Here is a 22393-nt window from a genome sequence, read left to right as displayed (position 1 = left end):
TTAAAAAGCAGCAGCAAGGAAGGACATAGCACACTACAAATTAGCCTTAACCTTAAGGATGAAGATCAGAATAGATCCCATGGGAAACACCTTATTTTCATAAAGCTGTGAAAAGTATGAGAGCAAGTTAAACGATGTGTTTGCTCAAGTATTTACAGGTGAAGTATAATGATGTCCATGACTTACTTTGAAATGCATCAGGGAAAAATGGATTAATGGATTGAGATAAAGACAGATATATGATCAAGGTTCACCTACACAATTCTTTCAACTTTCCTGTATATTTAAAGATTTTCATAATAGAATATTAAAAAGGAGATGGGGGAATGTGAAAGCAAGACTATATTTTTAATCCTTTTCTTAAATGCAACTGACAAAGCTTTGTAAAGAAAAAAGTTCTACATCCCTTGAGGCAAGAAGTCAGTCTCCAATTTTCATCCTTAATAATAAAAAAGGGAAATAAAATTTAAATCACTGATGGAAATAAGATTTTGCTAATTTTCAACTTAAAGTAGGAAGTTGGGATAGGCAGAAATGTTGACATTAAGCCTGTCGGTTTATTTTGGGTTGTTCTTTTTTTTTTTTTTTAATTTCTTAACATTCTCTCTCCCTTTACCTCATGTCCTAAACAGAAAAAGCAAGAAACACCAAGTGGTGATCAAAAACGGAAAAAGAAATGGGTTTTACATTCATGTTACTATCTGGGCTAATCTGGGGCAGAGTTAAGTTTTTAAGAAATTACAAAATCCAAAGATTTTGGAATATAAGTAACTATATAATCTTATTTACAAATGATTTTTAGTCCATTATACCCACTCTAGAACTTCCTGTTAAGAATTCAAGAAAACCTCTGTTTCAATTCAATTCACCATTTATTGAGCTTCTCCTCTGCAACCAAGCCTTATGCCATATGCTGCAGAGATCATTACTCAAATATAGCACGCCTTTTTTATTTCTTTGCATTGCTTCTTTGTTAAAGACTCACTAGCTTGATGGATGCCTGGGTTTTTAACCTCTGAAATTAAGAAAATAGAGGAATATTAAATTCAGGCATAGATTATATACAGGTAAAGAGAAAAGTCTTCTCATTACTAAAAAAAGGAATGATAATGATTGTTTTCAAAGTATCCTCTTAAAAATCTAAATAAATTAAGCTTAGCGTAAATAATAAAAACATTCTTGAAAGAAGGATCACATTGTTGAAGGATCTGAAATTTGGCAGGAAGGGGAACACATTAAAAATTAAAATATATCTGTATGAAATTAGTATTATTCTTTTTTTAAATGGTCATTGCAAAACACTATTAAGTGAAATCTATGACAAAATTTAGTCAATATGGTGGCCTTTTTCTCAACTCTATCCCTAGGAAACTTGTGTCATTGGAAGACACTGATGAAATGGTCCACGTTCTTTATTTTTATGAGTCCATCAAAAAATTGTACTGGAAATAGACACAAAGACAAACCTATATATAAACACACTTGTAATTATTCTAAAGTTAATGAAAGAAAATTGTCAAAGAGAGATCGATGCAGCTAACATTCTACTTAGATTTCCTCAATTTAACTTCTCAACAATGAGATAACAGAGTACAATGGGTTATATACAGGAAAGCCAGGACAGATGAATTGTTTCCAGTGCTCTCTGCCGAAAAACACATACATGCAACTTTAGACTTGTCAGCAATCATGGGTACCTGTTTCTTCACTCATTAGTGTTCTTTTGCTCTAAGAATAAAATGAGATGCAAATTTGAAGTAAGAAAGTTTAAAAATTATACAAAAACACATCACTCTAAGTGTGAAACGAATGCCCCAAGGTGCCTCCTAATCCAGTTAGCTTCAGGCAAAGAGTTTACGGGTCATTTTAATTTTCTTTATTCTCAAGTTCTCTAAAACTGACACTAATTTTTGTGACAAATCAGAAAGGAGCGGCCTTTCAGAAAAGATGAGTTTAGCTATGATAAGTTTACAATCAACTTAAGCTTTGAATGTTTGTGCCAGTTTCTACTTAATTCTAATTTATAGGTGTGGTTTCAACTTTCTACACTTTATTTCCAAATACATTTTAGAAAAAAGAAAACTTTTTTGTATTGTTTTCTTAGAGCAGTGATTCACAGCCCTTTATGGTCACTGATACCTATGAGAAACTGATAAAAACACTAGATTCTTTCCTGAGAAAAAGTCCCGGTGTTTGGCATATAATTTCAATAGAAGCCACTCAGATCCCTTAAGGTCATAGTTTTTTTAAGAAGTCGTAACAGTAAAAAAAAAAAAAAAAAAGAAAATAGCAATCCTGGTTTTAAACCCATCAAATATGTAAAATTCTCAAAATTATCTTCAACTCCGTTGATTTAAATAAAAGAAAAACAGGAAAATCATCCCCAGTTCAGTCATGAGTTGAATATAAACTAGTAAAATGTTAAATTCTATGTATGCCTAGGTTTTTACTGCCTACATTTTCCTAAGTCATACACTGATACCCACTGCCTTTAGTATATTAGAATTTAGACTTCTGTATCTCAAAACAAGAACAAGCATCCTGGATTACCACTAAGTGATCTGTCTCTCAGTCAAGCACTGTTGTTGCAATATTGACACCTTCATCCTCACATGGTACTCTTCCAAGCTTGAAAGCTTTATTGTATATTGCTCTTATTTTTATAAAAAAAAATAAAGTAAAATGAATAGAAAATAAAAAAACTCAAAGTGCAAGGAGGTGTAGTTTTCAAACCTAATACAGTTGAAACAGAGATGACAAGTCATTAGGTATGCCAAGTCAGACTGGGGTGTATCATCAATCCGATATTCACTGGATTTAAGCTGATTGTGGGAAATTGTGAACCAAACAATGTATATGGACACTGCAAATACATAATCAAGACTATGTTCTAAATGAGGAGATGTACTTAGAAATTTTTTATAAAATCCCTAATGTTATTTTTAAAATTCCCTTATAAAAAATTCCCCTATAGTGCATTTATTTTGCATTTCATTTTCAAAAAAAGCATCGAGCATTAAACTAGTGTGGTTCTTACAAAAACATGATACAAAGGCTAGGGGACTACTAGAAGTAACATATTCTAGTAACAATTTAAAAATCATTAACCTTTTTAAAAAAGAAAAGAAAGAAAGCATTTACAATTTGACCTTCGTGACATAAATACACATACAGAATTAAAAAGCTGAAGCACAACATGTTTTTAAAAGAGGGAGAACTAGCTTCTCTTTAGAATTATGAGTAAATTTATCTTTATTCTTTTCTTCTTTCAACTTTTCTATAAATAAGTATGTATTCATTTTATACTCAGGATAAAAAATTAAAAACCTAATTCAGATTTTGTTTTTAAAAATACCATCCTTAAAACATTCAGCTTGAATCCTTTTCTTTTGCAACTTAATTTGCTTTGAAATATCACATGCAAAAATTGCAAAACTTACTTAACCTCCCAAACCCATGTACTAAAATACCATACCATTAAAAAAGAAAAGAAAAGGAAAAAAAAAAAAAAAAACAACTATGCAGGACCTTAAGAATGCCAGAGAAGGGGATTTGTATATATGATTCCTCCGTCTTGCCCTTGTCCCTAAAGACACTTTCATAAGTAACTACAGAGATTCCAACAAGAAAAGCATGTAAAATCTTCAGAAGGTCTGAAGTTGCTCTCTGCTCTACTGGGGGTGAGGATGAGAGCTGGGGAGACACATAAAATGAAAAAGCCTGAACAGAAGGCCCTATACAAAACAGTGACTAAAAATTTTGTGGTCAATAAAATGGGGAGTCTGGAAAACACGGTTTCCAAATTTACTTAACACTGAAAAATGAAGTCATCACCACGAATAACTTCTTTTAAGTTTTAGAAGTATGCAAATCAATATTTCACAGATTACGCATAATAAAATAAAGCAAATTTTATCTAAGTATATGAAGGCAAGTCAGGAAAGCACTGCTTCAGGTAATTCATGAGAAATATACCATAAACTACAGCATTGTTACAATGAAATAGCTTGATGATTTTGTGGGGCAAAGAATCCCTCAAAACATCAGAAAGAGACAGATACACATATCCATCCATCCACACTGATTCACTTGAAAGAAGAATTCCAAACAAACAAACAAACAAACAAACATATCTTCATCTGTATTTTTTAACTATTTAGGTATACACTCTAGGTTATTTCCCTCTACTAACTTTGACTATAACCTATACTAGAAACTAGTTACTCTTTTCCTCTGAACAGTATTTTTTGTCCATTTTCCTTTGAAAAATAAAAATGCCAAGTATTTGCTTTAGAATCCCTCTCTCAAAATTCTTGTTGTGATGAGCACTGGAGTTGTATCAAGTGCTGAATCACTAAATTGTACACCTGAAACAAATATTACACTGTATGTTAAATGAATTTAAATAAAAACTTAAAAAATAAATTCACACGTTCAAGTGTTTCAGCATTTGTATGCCCAAATTTAAAGCTATTCTTTCCAAAACTAAATATTTAAACAACATAAAATGCCTTTTTATATTCACTTAAGTCCGCCTCATGTAATTTCAGAGTTTTACTACTTAAAACTCTTTTAAAATGATTTGAAGGAAGCAAGACAGCAAAGTTTTTACAATTCATATGCATACAGTTTATGATTACAAATAATGCCTAAAAGACATATGACATGTATGTGCCAGGCATCACATAGTATATTTCATTAAATTCTCACAAATCAACACAAGTAATGGAACTTCTTTCTTTTGAGACATACTCAATAGAAGTATCTATGATGCATTAAAAATGACCATAAATTCTTCATCACTCCTCTCACCAACTGGAGTCTATTTCCCACTTTGGCCAATACAACGTGCCCTAGCAGCTACCGTTCTGGCTGCCCTGAGATCATCACGTAAAGTGAGCCAGGGAGAAGAGCACATGGAGAGAGGCCCAGCTAACAACCAGCACTAGCCAGCACACTTGTGGCTAAGGCCGTTTTGGACTACCCAGCGGACCCAGACACCAAAAAGCTGCAACCACACAAGTGAGCCCAAAGAAGAGTAGCAGAACAAGAACACAGGGAAGTCAAGCCCAATATGCACATCTACAGAACGATACACACACACAAAAATGGCTGTAGTTTTAGGCCACTAAGTTTTGGAGTAATTTTATTAAGGACCAATAAATAATGGATGTAACAGCTGAGGAAGGATATATTTTGAGTTGTAAAACCACAGTCTTAGTAAGGTCACCACTACTTATTAAAAAAAAAAAAAATCAGTACCAAATCTTATTTGGTAACTCTAAAAATTAGACATTTGACACCCAATGAAATTTATGGAAATGAAATAAAGACTAAGAGTTAATAATTGAGAACAATCTCCAAGGACGAATTAAATGAACAGCCTACAATCTGATTTCATTTTTGTCAAAAAGGGTAGGAGCACAATCTACAAAGACATGGGGATGAATACACATACACATAAACACACACACACACACACACACACACACACACACACACACATCCTTTAAGCAAACGATTTCTGAAAAGATTTACAAGAAATTGCCAAAAAACCACTGTTTACAAAGATAAATGAGAACTGGGGGATAAAGGGTAGGAGAAAAACTATACCCCATTTACACCCTTTAGAACTTCCTAAATTTTGAACTATATAAATATACTGCAAAATTTTAAATTTTTTAGCGTAATTTTTAGAAGTTTTATGTCTTAAAGATACACACTGAAATATTTCCACACAGAATACATTCTCAGATTCATTTCAAAGGCATTGTAGGTGGGGGAAGAGGGTAGGATAGGCTGTTCAAATGCAACGGCTCAGATGACACCATGAGTTGATAATTACTGAGGCTGCGTGATGGGTACATGTGGATTCACAATACATCACCTTTTGTTTGAAATTCTTCATAATAAAAAGTTATCTAAAAATATTAATGTAAAGCTTTAACAATATTGCTTAGAAAGCCATCTCTCCATCAAGATAAGATAATGGCATGAATACAAAATATTCAGGAGTATTTACAAAGCTTTGGTAGGTTTTTCTTGTTTTCTTTATTCATTTGACAATTAAAATTTTCAAAAAAGATTTCAGAGCTACTATTAATATTTATTCAGTGTCAGTCTGGTTGTTCTATAGACATTATCTCACTGGATCTTCAAGTTAAGTAGTATCATCATTACTTTACAAGGAGAAAACTGAGAATCTCAGTAATTCACCCAAGGTTACAGTTGCTAAATGACAGGATTCAAATGTAGATCTGTGACTCTGAATCCCACGCTCTTTAGGGAAGAATTAAAAAGATAAAAAATTATAGATAATCTACAAACAGAATAATCAGACCCTGGTAGATTAAACAGTAGGAAGTTATCCATATTTTAATAAGAAAATAGTGTATGGATTTTATAATACCTTATTTCCTGGGTTAAGTAAAAAGGATTTTAAGGGAAAAAAATTGTATTTAAATTTTTTTTTTAATCTTCACTAAATTGAAAACCACTATTAGCTCTAAAAGTGCTGCACAAATTCTCTACTATTAGGCTCAAAACTTTCCTTAATATCTATTAACTAAACAAATACTATAAATGTTTCTAGTTCACCAAAGTTCTAGAATTTGAATTAATTTTCTGGAAGAGTTTTTGTTTGTTTGGTTGGTTTTTTTTTTTTGCAGATCCTGTTTGCACCAAGCCATTTTTACTCCTACTTTTCCACAAACACTTTTACTTCTGCCCTACATTTAAAAAAAAAAAAAAAATTAAGATCATTTTGGAAGCCTACAATGTTCATCACTTGTCCCTTAAATGAAAGAATCCTTTAAAATTGCACAAACAAGTATAAACATCACTAGCATAAGAAAGCATTTTTTAAAAATCATCTATTTTGCTTTTCCTCATTATATTGATAAGTATCCCATGAAGAAGGGAGCTTAGCTATATGAATCGTATTTTAGACCAGACTAAAACCAAGGGCTAAAGAAAATTGAAAAGCAACATGCTTTTAAAAGCAGTGTGTAAGATACCCTTAAGAAGCGTTCCAGCTTCTGTTCTTGCTTCCTAGCTCTCTGTAAATAGCACAAAATTATTGTGATTTCCCTGTTTAGTGTCCGACTATGAATTCCTCCATGGCAGGGTCATTCAATTCCAAACAGCAACATAATACTGGCATATGGTAGGGACAAAATCACTGTTTGTGAAATCAACAGAATAAAAATACCACGAGAATTCCACAGTGCTCCCAAATAGCTATTTCCTGGCTTTCAGAGGAATGGAGATACTTTGGTTTCAGTTTTTTAATATAATAAATTGGTGAGTTCACTAGCCATTTAGATTCTAGCAATAATAGATCCTCACTAAAAACAAACAGAAAAGTCTGTTTCCTCAGCCCTATTAGAAATTATTCAGAGGAAAAAGCAAATTTTAACTGGAAAAATTATTTTAATTTTTTAAAGTATAAATATGATACTGTATTACTTTAAGATACGTGTAGGTAAATACCTAAGCTTCTGTAGTTTGGAAAGCTTTGGAAAACAGGAAACTGAAATTGAGAGTCACATGAAACTGCTCTGAAATAAATGTCACATTTCTGTTTGTCAGTGGTTACCAGACTTGGGCACTGCCACAGTATCTGCAAACTAAAATGTTATATATAATTATATATATGGGGTCTTCATTTACTCAAACATTTATTAAGTGCCTATAACATGCCAAACACAGTAGGAGATGCTGTGAATGAAAAAATGAAAACATGCCCCTTGGCCTTAAAGAATTTTCAGCCTAACAGGGAAAGAATCTTGCAAAACAAACCAGAAAGCAAGTTATTCACACATCTGCTTCAATTAGTATCTGTCCTTAGTGAATCCAACCTTTCACTTATTTCCCAAATTCCTTACCAAACCAATCGAGAGAAGTCCACATGAATAAAACTTCCCCTGGAATTATTTGTAAAATGGATCACTTTGGCCAAATTAGCAGGAGGTGCAGGGTTGAGGGGGAATGGTTAATTCTTTGGCCAAGTACTTCCATTTCAAGTTTTAACCTGGACTGAATGTATAATGAAAAGCAAATGTCCATCATGGAAATGTTGACAGACTTACACTACCAGTAGATGCAACTACAACACTGCATTTATTGAAAATTAATGAAGTCCCTGAATTTTTATTTATAAAGTGGATATTATTAGTTTTAGATTATTTTCTGCAAGCCAATAGTCAGAATTTAATAAGATGATGCGTACAGATTGTACTGATTTTCACTCTTATCCACTGCTTGCAGCCTATGTGCATTTAAACCAAAAAACATTTGATATACACTAACTATAAATTATTTCCTTGGAGATCTCTCAGGCATGAAGAAAAAGCCTCTTAAAATAAATTTAAAATATTATATGCTTGATGGTGTATAACCAAAGGTTTAATCTCACCACTAAAGGGGCAGTTACCATGATTTTGCAATAACCCTGCAGACAATAATCAAGACAGCTCCTGTTGTTCTCTCAGTAAAATCTTCGTAAACACAGCATGGATATATTGTAATTTGATATCTGTAAGATCAACAGCTATACCTCATGACAACTCATAATATAAGATTTTACTCACCATTAAATTGAGTGTTTTCCTTAGAAGACTTAGGAAAGTGTGTTATTTACCAAGCATTGTCCTATTAAGTAAAGATTAGCACTTAAAATAGATATGCTTTCTTTCTCTCTACACTCTAAAAAAAGTGCCGTCCATAAAGAAAGCTCTGGGATGTAGGCAATTAATTAGATTTTTCAAACTTCAGGGAAATGTGGATATTTCCATCATTATTTTAAAACAACTGATTCCAATTATTATTCTACTACAAATATAAGAATATTCCCCAAATAGAGAGCTCTGTGATTAGTCAGGTTCAAAAATGTCTCAGTCTCCACCTCATAATGATATTAATATTATTCTAATTTGAAAAAAAGAAAAGAAAGGAAAAAAGAAGGCAATTAGAATAAACACAAATGGTGACACAATTTCAGGAAATCAGGGAACACGTAATTCAGTAAACAGTGAAGGACAATATAAATTAGTATCAAAATATTCAAAATGGAGATTACTAGAAGAATTCAATTACGGGTTACAAAAAAATAATACACACTTTATTTAAATACAAAGAGATGACCCCATCAGTATTTCAGAAATAATATAAAACCATCTTTCACTCACCAATGCTGGATTTTCTCTTGGCAGTTAGTGACCACCTGTCATGAAAACAGATAACTACTCATGAAAAAACAGGGCTGTACACAAAGCTACAAAATCAGTGTATCAGAAAACTAGAACAGTGGCTTTACAGATTTAATAGCAGCTCAGTATACATTTTTATTTGTCAAATGCACAGGGATGTGACTGTTAGTTTTTAAGCAGCACACTTTATCATAACCCCCTAATGCAGGCTGATAACTGCAGAACAAATTACAGCCTTCCAATTCATACTTTGCTACAAAACCCGCTTCATAACTATTAGGTGACATACGATATAAGATAACTAGCATTTTGTACAATCTACAGACCTGCTTTCAATGTTACATATTTTGTAGAATACACAAATGTTATAAATAACAACAACAAAAAAAAAAAACCAATGCAACATCCACGTTTCATCACTAAAAAAAAAAAAAATGACAGTAGTAAAAATATTTTATTTTGTCAGTGTATCTCCAAATGTTTTCACCTGTAATTTTTATTCTGACACATTAAAAATGAGTTCAGTGATATTTTTCTACTAACATTTTCAAGAAGAAATACTTGGGATAAAGAGATGCTCTGAACAGCCCATTTGTTCCCTCAGTGAATTATGATAAAATTTTAAGCACTTAATAGCCAGTTTAAACTATGTTTATAATACTAAAACAATAAAATTAAGTACGAAAGTTATTTGCTTTCCTTAAAGATATTTCAGCAGATACTCAAAATGCTGGGGGGGGGGGGGGGGAAGAACACTAACCAATGAGGAAAAGAAACACTTGAATGGCAATTTAAAAAATAACAGTTTTCAAAGATTACCAATTGTTTTTAAATTGCCCATTAATAAAAATATTAAACAATAATCTCAAATATTGTAGCACCATTTTAGAGACAGAGAAACTAAGGGATAACAAGCCAAAATGCTCAATACAAGGCCATGTTACAAAGACAGTAGCATTATCTGGTTTGAAACATACTGCTTTAGTTCACCACTCTAAACACCAATATTGTCTCTTGTCTCTCTTGCTCAGTGTTTCACCGAAAAATCACAAGACTTTTTTTTTTGGGGGGGGGGGGGGTGCTGTCACTAAATTCCTATTATAACATTTAATTCCTGAAATAAATGTCCTCCTTTGGTACATTTTAAATACTAAGGCAGCAATCCTGTACCAAAATACATGCTGTAATCAGATACCCAACCATACTACACATTAACTCAGCATAAAAAGTCCATTTTAGAATGAAGATCTCTCAGTAAGTATCAATCACATAGCAACACTTAATAACAGTGGTAATATATAATAGAGTACTGACTTTACATCTGGAAGAACCAGGCTAAAACCACATCAATCCATTTCACTGTTTCTGATTTGGCAGTAATTATAAAATAGACAAACAGAACTAAATGTAAATGGAAAAAGAAAAACATCTTCATGAAATCCTGTTCATAAAGTTCCTCTTTAACAACCCCATTAAAAGATGAGACCCAAAAAACAGTCAGGACGCTTTCCAATCCCAGTGCATGTGTTTCCAAGCATGAAGTGAGCCAAAAGCACAAAAAGAAAAGCCCTGCAAACCATAAGAGCAGAATGTTCATTAACCTCTACATGATAATCCTTTCGTAGCTGCATATTAACTAGTTACATATTCATAATCATTTACATTATTTAAAGGACCTTCGATGAAATTTTCTAAGCAATATCCATTAGTGACAGTGTTAAAGGTTACAGAAGATAGTCTACTTAATGTTTCTGGGAAGCCTTTTTAATTAGTAAATATGTAAATTTGGCACATATGCTTTTTATGTTTAAAAAACAAGTCCCTAGTAGAATGGCATGTGTTCTTGCCATCAGCCCCCACAGTCTAGTCTCCACTTTGTTTTAGCTATCTTTTCCCCACTCCACCATCCCCCTCGCTCCCCTTCTTTCCTAAAATAGTCTCCCCAAGAACAGACATTCAAGGATAAAACAACAAAAATCCATTTCATAATTTATAACAGAAATTTTAACCACCAAAATATTGTCTTACATTAAAGTCTTATTATGAGTTACATACAGGCTTTAGAACAACAGAAATGTCCAGTTAGGCAAAATCAAAGGTATAGGCTCTGTATTTTGAGAGCCAGCGAAATAAAGGAAAAGGTGAGAGAGGCAGGGATGATAACACCCAGGACAGCCTTCCGATAGGACTACAGTTACTACTGTTTACGTGAGTTATACAACCCACTTACAAAAACCATTTAAACCCAAGCAGTTGTACTGGTATTTTCAGAGATCATTCTAGTTTTCTTCTCTTTTACAACAAGTTATTCAAAAGAAAATACTGTAAATTTCTAGAACTTTAGCTGCCAAGGAAAATTTTAGAAGAAAAATCTGATGATTCAAAGTTGAATCTGAAAGGGTTTTAAAAAAAATAATAATAATCTAATTTTTCTGTTAAATAAGTCCAAATAATCTTACTTCTTCTGAAAATGGACTCAGATTAATTCTTTTAAGTATTAAATAAATAAAATGAACCTGGTTCTATAAGAAACTCTTGAAAAACAAAACAACAGAAAAACATTTCATTTCTTTGTTGTCCTTCACAGAAGCTTTTTTAATAAGTAAGATGGCTATGGAGTAACAATGATAGTTTTTTAACTTAAACCTGCCAAAACATGCAACTGCTACTCCTGAAGAAAAAAATCTTATTGAATTATTTTAATTAAAAAAAATTGGTTAGTAGGCTTCGACAATTAAAATAACTGACCTAGTAAATTCTTTAATGTGATATAATCGCACTTAGAGCCAGGAATTTATAAATAAAATATGTGCTTATGCAGTAGTACAGCATTAAGTCCACGATAAAGAAAAAGGACTATGAGTTGATTTACCACTTTTAAGACACATTCTATCATTAAGAGTCCTTACCAACAACCCAGTAGTTAGAACGCCCTTGGTACCCTTTGTAATTCAAAATTGCCCTTACCCTAAGAGTAGTAACAATGGTATGTGCCAAGACTTCATAGGATAAAAATCAGTAAAGGTAGGTTTTAACCTCTCCTTAAAGAGAGGAAACCTGTGTTCAAAATTGAAGTGTCTTATCCAATATTATGCAACCACCCTGGAACTGGTAAGAAATAAAATCAGTTTTAGGGGTGCCTGGGTGGCACAGCGGTTAAGCATCTGCCTTCGGCTCAGGGCGTGATCCCCGCGTTGTGGGATCAAGCCCCACATCAGGCTCTTCCGCTATGAGCCTGCTTCTTCCTCTCCCACTCCCCCTGTTTGTGTTCCCTCTCTCGCTGGCTGTCTCTCTCTCTGTCAAATAAATAAATAAAATCTTTAAAAAAAAAAAAAGAAAGAAAGAAAGAAAATCAGTTTTAGAACCGGGTCTATCTAACCAGGCCCATCTAATCTCAAAGCCCATACTCCCTGGATCGGACTACCTCCAACCACCATGCAGCTTATTGGGTGATGGAAGAAAAGCGGCTATTTGCATCTTTGGTCTTTCTTTTTTTTAAAACACTGCTGCTGCTGCTGCTACTTCTCCACTTCATCCACAAACCCACACTCACACACAAAGAAGACCTTACGAATGTTAGTAAAAGCAAATAAGCTTAAACTCACCAACTGGCTAATAAAAACCCTCATTTCTTCCAATAGCTCCTGGCCCTTTTACAGTCAAGTGACTAAGTATAAACAGATTTCCCAAGCCCCATTTCTTTGTGTGCATTGGGATTCGGGGAGGGGAACACTAGCCCCCTAATTACTATCACGTCTCATATTTTTGAGGCACTTATGACTGAGTTAGATGGCCAGGATGACAGTGGTAGGCAACAAAGCCAACAACCTTTGTCTTTATGTCAGTGTCCAGCTAACATACATGCAAGTTCTGTTGCAAAAGGTTAAAGTAATATTCAATAAATTTTAAAGTAAATAAATTATATGGAATATGGGAAAAATAATTCCTTTGCTGTTTTTCCTCAGAAGAAACTTCCTAAAAATTATTTTATAAAGGAGGGAATGAATGACTTAACATGTATTAAGTTCTCCATTACTTATTTCCATTTGTGCTATTTATTTTGGTAAGAGACCACAAGGGGGCATCAACCCATGAGTTTTCCCTGTTAAACACAGTGCCACATTAAAATTAGACAGGAACAGAAAGCCTAAAAGGGTAAGCTTGCGTAAGTCTCAAATGATACTTCTCTCAAAAATGTTCCATTTCACTTCTAAACCCCCACCAACTGTATTTGAGTTCAAATTCTCCCTCTATGAATTCATATACAGAATAATCATCTGAGGATTATATTATTCAGAGCTGTCTACATTTATAGTTTGCTTCTCTTGTTAGACTGTCTTCTGACAGACTGTACAATTTGGGGTTTTAAAGCTGCTGAATCAAAAAGGAAAAAGTATCAGTGGTGGCTAAAACCAATGGATAGTACACATGCATTGTTAAAAGGTTGAAAATAATTTCTTCAAAGACATATTGTCAGTTAATTACATAAATGTATAAAAGTCATTAGCAAAGTATACAAAAAGCAAACTTCAACAAAATTAGTAAGATATTAGGGGTGCCTGGGTGGCTTGGTGGGTTAAGCCTCTGCCTTCAGCTCAGTTCATCATCTCTGGGTCCTGGGACTCAGCCCCATATCAGACTCCCTGCTCAGCAGGGGGTCTGCTTCTTTCTCTCTCTCATCCCACCCCGTCCCTCCCTACTGCTTGTTCTCTCTCTCTCTCAAATGAATAAATAAAATCTTTTTTAAAAATTAGTAAAATACTACAAGTCTTCGTAATAAGCCTCTTTGCAAAGAAGGAAGGAATTGACTACAGGTTCTTAAGAAAATTGCAATAAATAGTAATAAACTGCAATGAACTCAGCATTTCTACATCAAAATTTTAAATAAATTTACTTTCTAAATATGTTGAAAATCAAAAATACCAAAACTACCAAAAGTTTAACTCCAATTATATAGAGCCACTTGTCAAAACACTCAAATGTCCTTATTCAAAAATGTAGTTAGGATGGACTCAAAATGATCACCTTAATCCTTACTTTTACATTTAGCCCAGTTTTCTCCTACACAGGCTTCTAATGCACTTCTCATATTCTACCCCAGTCTCTTTATACACAAATATCAGATTATATCTAACATGCTCTGGTATTGTACATTCCAATCCCTTCATGGTTCTATCTGCAAATTAGGGCTCTTTTTTTCTTTCAGTTATTACTCATAATACCAAGTATACAGTTTTGTCACAATGGAAATATTAGAGACTGGTAACAAATACATCCAGCAATATCTCTAAAAATGAAGACCCTGATGTTTGGAGGGCTCTGTTTTTAGGATTATTTGAATTAGGAATCCAGGAAACTCTTTAACTGTACTGGCTGAAAGCCCAGTGAGTTATAGGTCATGTCTACTTTATTCACCAATGTATTCACCTGCCACACAGTAATAATGCATCAAGTCCTTTTAAAGAAGTACAGGTCTACCATCACCTAGGCAAAAACCTCAAGAGCAGATATGCTTCTCAATTTAGAAATTTTCATAACTTAACAAAGTAATAGAGTACACATAACATACATTATGAAACACCAACCCCCAGTGAAACACTACTCTGTAACAAATACAGTAACACTGGCAATAAACCACATGAATATTCAAAGTAAGTGGAATAAGTGCCTCACTCAAATCAGTTCCAATCAGTTTGTCAACAAATGAATATGCCACACACTTAGGAATAACTTTGTTTTCAGTGCTTTTTAGACTTCTGAATTGCAGATCGGGGATTGTAACCTGCATTTATTTCTGAATGTGAAATAATGCTTGAATCGCAGCTTGCATGCCCACTGTTTCACCAGATACCAATCATTTTTTCTCCTTCTCTTATATTTACATCACTGATCCATTTTGAATTAATTTTGCATATTGCCCATTGACTGAGTTTGAGAAAATTTAGGATGTTATCATCTGAAGATTCATAATCTGAGATTTAATTTATATTATCCTTTTCACCATCATTTGTGTCTAGTTGAGCTTCATTATATGTCAACAGAAAATATCCAAATTAAAGCCCAAAGATTTGAAAACGAAAAACTGAAAATACAGGAGACTGATAAGAGACATGTGAAACACTGTATAATTGAAAACCCAGAAAGAGAAGAGTAAATGTGACAGAAGCAATATTTGAACCTACCATGACAAGATTTTCTAAAATAAAGAGGAACGTATCAGCCAACAGATTCAAGAAGCTCTAAGAACCTCAAGCAAGAGGGAAAAAAATTACATCAAGGAACAACATACTTACACAAATGAAACCCCCCAAAATGAGAAAATTTTATAAGCAGCAAGGAGGAGAAGCAAGGAGGAAATACAATGCCTTCAAAGTAGCAACTAGAAGAGCTAGAGAAACTTCAACAGAAAACGACAAATCAGAAAATAAGATGAAATCTTAAAGTGCTGGAAAAAACCCCGAAAATCGGTAATTACATACAGCAAATAGATCCTTCGACATGAAGAAAAAATAAAAACATTTTCACACAGAAAAAGAATTCTTCACCAGCAAATTTTCACTGAAAGAAATACTACCGGTAATTATATGATGTGATGGACATGCTAGCTAATGCCACTGATAATCATTTTGCAATATATAACCATATCAAATCAACATATCGTACACCTTAAATTACTGCTATATGTCAATTACATCTCAATAAAGCTGAGGAAAAAATACTACAGTGACTATTCAGAGATAAATGCAGAAAGAACTAAAGAACACCTGCAGAGGTAATTTTAAAAAGTAAAGGTAAATCAATATTGATCACACTGAACAATTATATAAAGCATTGTGGTGTTTAAAACATGGAATTAAAATGCATGAAAGCAATAATGCAAGAGGCAGAATGAACAAATGAATTCATGTTGTGATCTCTAGAAAGAATTATAAGGATACATACAGTATAAGTATACAGTATATTTAATGCTAATATATATATGTGTGTGTGTGTGTGTGTGTGTGTATATATATATATATATATATATAACTACAGTAAAAAAGAAAGTATCACAAGCTCACAGAGGGGAGAAAATGCAACATGACATATTTGATTAAATCAAAGGAAGGCCAAAAAAAAAAAAAAAGCATAGAAGAAAACATAAAAGTAGGTCAAATACACCCACAATGAGTTACCACTTCATACCCATTAGGATGGCTCAGAAGGAAGAAGGGGGAGGGAGAGAGGGAGGGAAGAAAAGGAGGAAGGGAGGGGGAAGAAGTGGAAGGGAAGGGAAGGGAGGAGGGAAGGAGGGAAGGAAGGAAGGAAAAAGGAAGGAAGAAAGAAAATAACAAGTGTTGGAAGGACAAAGAAAAACTGAAACTCTTGTGCACTGCTGGGGGAAATGTAAGATGGTGCACCCACTATGGAAAACGGTAAGGTGGTTCCTCAAAAACTAAACACAGGATACACATGATCCAGCAATTCCACTTCTGGTTATATACCCAAAAGGGCAGAAAGCAAGCACTGTTCACAACAGACAAAAAGGTGAAAGCAATTCATGTTCATCAGTGAATGAATGAATAACAAGATGCAGTGTATACATATAATGGAATATTATTCAGTCTTAAAAAATTAAATTCAGAAATATGCTACAATATGGGTAAACCTTGAAAACATTATGCTGAGTAAAATAAGAGAGTCACAAAAGGACAAATACTGTAAGATTCCACTTACATGAGATACCTAGAGTAGTCAAATTTATAGAAACAGAATGTAAAATGTAGTTGCCAGCATACAGGGGAAGGCGTAATGAGGAGTTATTTCTTAATGAATAGTTTCAGTTTTAAAACATAAAAAAAGTTCTGGAGATGGATGGTGGTGATGGGTGCACAACAATCTGAAATTTATGTGTTGTACACTTAAAATTGATTTAAATGATTTTATGTTATAGATTTCTAAAATTTAAAAAGAAAAAAGAAAAAGTCAAGTAGAAAGGCAATAGAATAAAGCTAAATATTTCAGTAACCTCATTATATAGAAATTGACTAAATATCCTAGATAAAAGAAAAGGGTATCCAGACTAAAGTTTTAAAACCACAACTATACGCTATTTATAAGAGACACGAAGAACACTAACAGATCAAAGTTAAAAGATATGTTATAAAAAGAAACAAAACCAAAATAAGTTCATGTAACCATACTAATACTCAACAAGAGAGACCTGAATGCAAAAAGCATCAGAAGAGATAAGAATATTTTAGAATGATAAAAATGTCAACCAGGAAGTTATAACAGTACTAAATTTGTATGCACCAAACACAACTCCGAACAGTATAGAGCAAAGGTTGAAAAAATAGAGAAAAATATAAATCCACAACTAATGGAAATACTAATACATATCTCTTCACAACTGACAGAATTAGCAAACAAACAAAAAAAAAATCACTGAGGCTATAAAATACTCGACCACATTCAACCAACTTCAACTAACAAACATATGAAACTCAAAAACTGCAGGATTCACTTTCTTTCCAAGTAAATTATGGGACATTGACTAAAACAAATCCTATAGTAGGCCATAAGGCAAGTCTTAAATTTCGGTTTTGTAAGCTATGTTCTCTGACCAGAATAGAAGTAAATATGGTATCATACTCAATGTTAAGACATACATCAGGGGACACTTGAACAAATCACAATAGAAATCAGAAAATATTTTAACTGAATGATAGTGAAAATAATGTACAAAATACATGGAGTACCTAACATAATGATTAGAGAAAAAAATTAAAACTCAAAATGCATATATTACAAAGAATAGCAAAAATCAATGACTTTTTCAACTCTAGCAGCTTTCACCTCAAGAAACTAGAAAAATCACAGCCAAAAGGAAATTTTTAAAAGGAAGAATAAGATAAAAAGAGAAATCAATGATGTAGGGAGCTAACTTACTAAAGAAAAAAGTCAAAAATCGTTCCTTTAAAAAGATAGATAAAACTGATAAACTCATAGAAAGACAAATCAAGGAGAAAAACACATGCACACAAATTGCAAATAAAAGGAATTAAAACGATGACATTATTAACAAACCTGTAGATATTAAAAGGGGAATATTACAAATAACACAAGGCCAATAAATTTGAAAACTCAGATAAAAAGAAAAATTCCCTGAAAATCACATTTCCAACCAAAACTGACACAATTAGAAAGAGAAAATATGAATAATCCTCTTAAAGAAATTGAGACCTATTTTAAAATATCAACAGAAGGAAAACAGTAGGCCCAAACAACTTGACTGATGAATTATTTCAAACACTTAATTAAAAACAATACCAATAGTATACAAGCTTTTCATAAAATACACAAAAATGAGTTATTTTATGAGGCCAGCATAACCATGAAATCAAAAACATGAACATTATAAGAAAAAAAACAACACTACAGACCAATATCCCTCATGAAACAGAAACAAAATATCTTAACAAAATACTATGAATTTTAATCTGACATTATATGAAAAGATAAACACATCATAACAAGGGGGCTTTTTTCAGTAATGCAATATTTTTCAATATTTTAAAAAAATCAAATTAATTCACCACATTAACATCTCAATACAGAAAAAGCACGTGATAAAATTCAACATCTACTCATGACAAAGGGAGTAAACCAGAACAGGAGAACTTTTCCTTATTTTCATAAAGACTATCTACAAAAAGCCTACAGCAAACATCATTTGTAATAATAAAATATTTAAAGCTGTACCTCTGATACGCAGAACAAGATAAGGAAGCCTACTATCACTACTTTCATTCAACACATATTAAAGGTCCTACATCATTCAATAAGGCAAAAAATAAAAGCCTTAAGAACTGGAGAGAATAAAACTACTATGCAGACAACATGCCTTTATCTATCTATACACATACTATCAGAATATACATTTAACAGTCTATATACAAAAATCAAGTATATACCAGCAAAAGACGAACAACAAATAAATTACAAAATGCAATTAAAAAGTAACAAATACCAAGGGATAAATGTTAAACACATGCAAGATTTATATACTAAAAGCCAATGCCGAAAGAAGTTAGAAAAGAACTAAATAAACAGAAAGATATACCATGTTCATGGATTAGAAAACTTAGTGCAAAAATTTCAACAGTCCTCCAATTAATCTTTAGACTCAGTGCACTCCAAGCAAAACTCCAGCAGCTTACTTTTTAAGTACTGAAGAGCTGATTCTAAAGCAGTCATGAAAAAGCAAAGGCTCAAGAAAAATAAAGGCAATCATGAAGGTGAACAAAGTTAGAAGAATTTGCTACTAGATACCAAAACCCTAGCAAGAAAATGTGGTATTCATGCCAGTAGAGGCAAATAATACAATGAAACAGAAGAGAAACAGAATTACATATACATGATTCACATAATTTATGAAAAAGACATACGCTGTAAGGAATTAGAGCTATGCCTTAGAAGTAAGGGTTACATGCTAGGAATAAGAGCAATATTCAAACAAACCAAATAAAATTTCAACTGGCTGCTAAAAGAAAACTTACTCGGGTTTGAAAAGGTAACATCATCTAGAGTCTCTACCATTTTTCACTACAATGTCTGGCATCCTATCAAAAATTATAAGGAAGCCTATGAAAATAGGAGCAGCTGATGAAAAACCAAGAGCAAAAATAAACAGAAACAGACCTCATTTGATTTACATATGGCAGTTAAAAGACACTTTACGATAAACATACTCACGAAAATACAGCAAAGATTGGAGACGTCAATTCTAGAGGCCTAGAATCCACTTAAATAACATGAAAACATAAATTCTGTAAATAAAAAATACAATAACTGAGACTACACATTTAGTAGGTGCATTTACTAGATTAGATAGAGAACAGAAGATCAGTGAATAGGAATACAGTTCAATAGAAGGTATCTAAATTGGCATAAGAACAAAGAAGGGTGAATCAAAGATGAAGAAAAAAATCCTAAAGCACACAAAGGAGATGTATACAAATTTCTCAGAGAAGAAAACAATACGACTGATAGAAGACTAACAGAAATGAAGGAAGTAAAAAGATAATGGAATGGCATCTTAAAAGTGTTGGGCGAACGGGTTAACCTACCAGCTTAATATTAAATAAACATGAAAACAGAACGTTTCAGGAGTTAAAAACATAGGTAGAGGTAAAACATATGATAATAACAAAAATGAGACAGGGTTTGTCAATAAAATTACACTATCAAAATTTACTTGAATTATTTCTTAAGTGGCAAAATTTCAAAAGATCAATGAACAATTTCCTACCAATTTGAAGTAAACTATAATAAGTAAATGTTACATTTGTAACCTCTAAGGTAACAACTAAAGGAAAATAAAACCCATATAACTACAAAGCTAATAGAATTTTCAAGAGTATAAAATCTCTTAATACAAAAAGAAATGAAGGAATAAGTACAAATATGACAAGTGGAAAATACATGGTAAGATGGGTAAAATTTAATTCCAACTAAGTGATAGATGAGAAAATTTAAAGACGTAATAGAGAAATAACATGTTCACAGATCAGAACTTCAAAAATAAAAGCCCAATGAGGTAACATAAGAAGGCTAACAAAAAGACTGAAAATATCTAACATAGTAACATTTAACTGAAAAATGTGACATTATTTTTCAAACAAGAGCCTAATTAACATAAGCTAGTGGTCCCTTAAGATAGAAGTTATATATCACACAAAAAGAATTGACAAGATTTAGTAAATTGGTAGTAGTAAAGAGATGGATCAGAGCAGGCTAAAAAGACTCTGGTTTGAATAGTGTTGCCCAGATCGGGGATAAGAATGTATAACGTTTAGATTAGGGGAAAAGGTGATTGATTCAATTTTAGTAAATGAAACTGAACTGTTTATGGGACATCCAACAGAAGCTGCCCAAAAAGCAACAGGTGTGGACAAGAGCAGAGGGCATACAGGAAGAGCACATGAGAGAGCACAGGCAGAGTAACAAGTGAGGATGGCCAAAAATGGAAAGTACAGGGATTACTGATATCTAAGGATCAGATGAAGAAACTAGAGACTAAGTAGTAATAGAGAAAGACGTAGAAGACCCAAAAAAAAGTGAAATCACAAAAGTTCCTAGGATACACGGTTTCAGTAGTTTACAAGAACAATTAAAGTTTCAAATGAAGCAGGTGGCGCCTGGGTGGTACAGTCGTTAAGCGTCTGCCTTGGCTCAGGGCATGATCCCAGCGTTCTGGGATCGAGCCCCACATCAGGCTCCTCCGCTGGGAGCCTGCTTCTTCCTCTCCCACTCCCCCTGCTTGGATTCCCTCTCTCGCTGGCTGTCTCTCTCTGTCAAATAAATAAATAAAAAATCTTAAAAAAAAAAAAAAGTTTCAAATGAAGCAAAGAGGTCAAGTAAGGCCAGAACTGAAAAAGGTCCACTGAGTTTGGCAAGTGAAATAGAATAACTTTAGCTAGAGTAATTTCAATGAAAAGATGGAGGCTAGCTTACAGTGGCTTGAGAAGCGACTGAAAAGAAAGAATTAAAAAGAGAAAATTATCACACTGCATTATGTTTTGTTAACATATTTCCCTAGAAATTTGTAAGTCCCTTGAGGGCAGAAAAACTTACCCTATGTATCACAGTATCCAGTACAGTGTCTAGAATGAAACTCAGTCTTGTCTTTTTGTTCTTTGGAAAAAGCACTCATTTGCAATTACTTTAATATTACTTGATTTATAAAAAAAGAAATCAGGGGCACCTGGGTGGCTCAGTCAGTTAAGCATCTGACTCTTGATTTCAGCTCAGGTCATGATCTCAGGGTTGTGGGATGGAGCCCCACATCAGGGTATGGAGCCTGCCTAAGATTCTCTCTCTCCCTCTCCGTCTGCTTGTGTGAGCATGTGCACGTTCTCTCTCTAAAAGATAAAAAAATTAAAAATCAAAGAAATCAAAGATTTAAACAGGATTTTTTTTCTGTATTGTATTAGGGTTTCTTTAGAACAAATACGTATTTTTAAAGAAACATACTTAGGGTATTCTGCCCCCCTAAAAACATGTCATTACCTTAAGGTACAGTAAATAAGTGAGGAGTAGCCAGAAATGACCTTAAAAAATGAGTCAGACAATACAAGGGTCTCAAATCACATTTTATTGACCCTGGATTTTATGCTAAGTATAATGGGACTTAGAATGAT

The 22393-nt window shown here is 33.2% G+C and overlaps 1 protein-coding gene across 1 annotated transcript in view; it reads right to left on the bottom strand.

The window, feature by feature from the left end:
- URI1 (URI1 prefoldin like chaperone) overlaps window positions 1-22393 on the bottom strand; it is a 72307-nt gene that overhangs the window by 37867 nt on the left and 12047 nt on the right. Inside the window, exon 2 of the mRNA XM_026484249.4 lies at window positions 9189-9223. Within this exon, the coding sequence (XP_026340034.2) occupies window positions 9189-9223 (35 nt within the window). The remainder of the gene's footprint in view (window positions 1-9188; window positions 9224-22393) is intronic.

The sequence above is a fragment of the Ursus arctos genome, unplaced genomic scaffold, assembly GCF_023065955.2.
Source record: "Ursus arctos isolate Adak ecotype North America unplaced genomic scaffold, UrsArc2.0 scaffold_19, whole genome shotgun sequence".
Taxonomy (NCBI): domain Eukaryota; kingdom Metazoa; phylum Chordata; class Mammalia; order Carnivora; family Ursidae; genus Ursus; species Ursus arctos.
The sequence above is the reverse complement of the archived record's forward strand: the minus strand, read 5'-3'. Positions and strand labels throughout refer to the sequence as shown.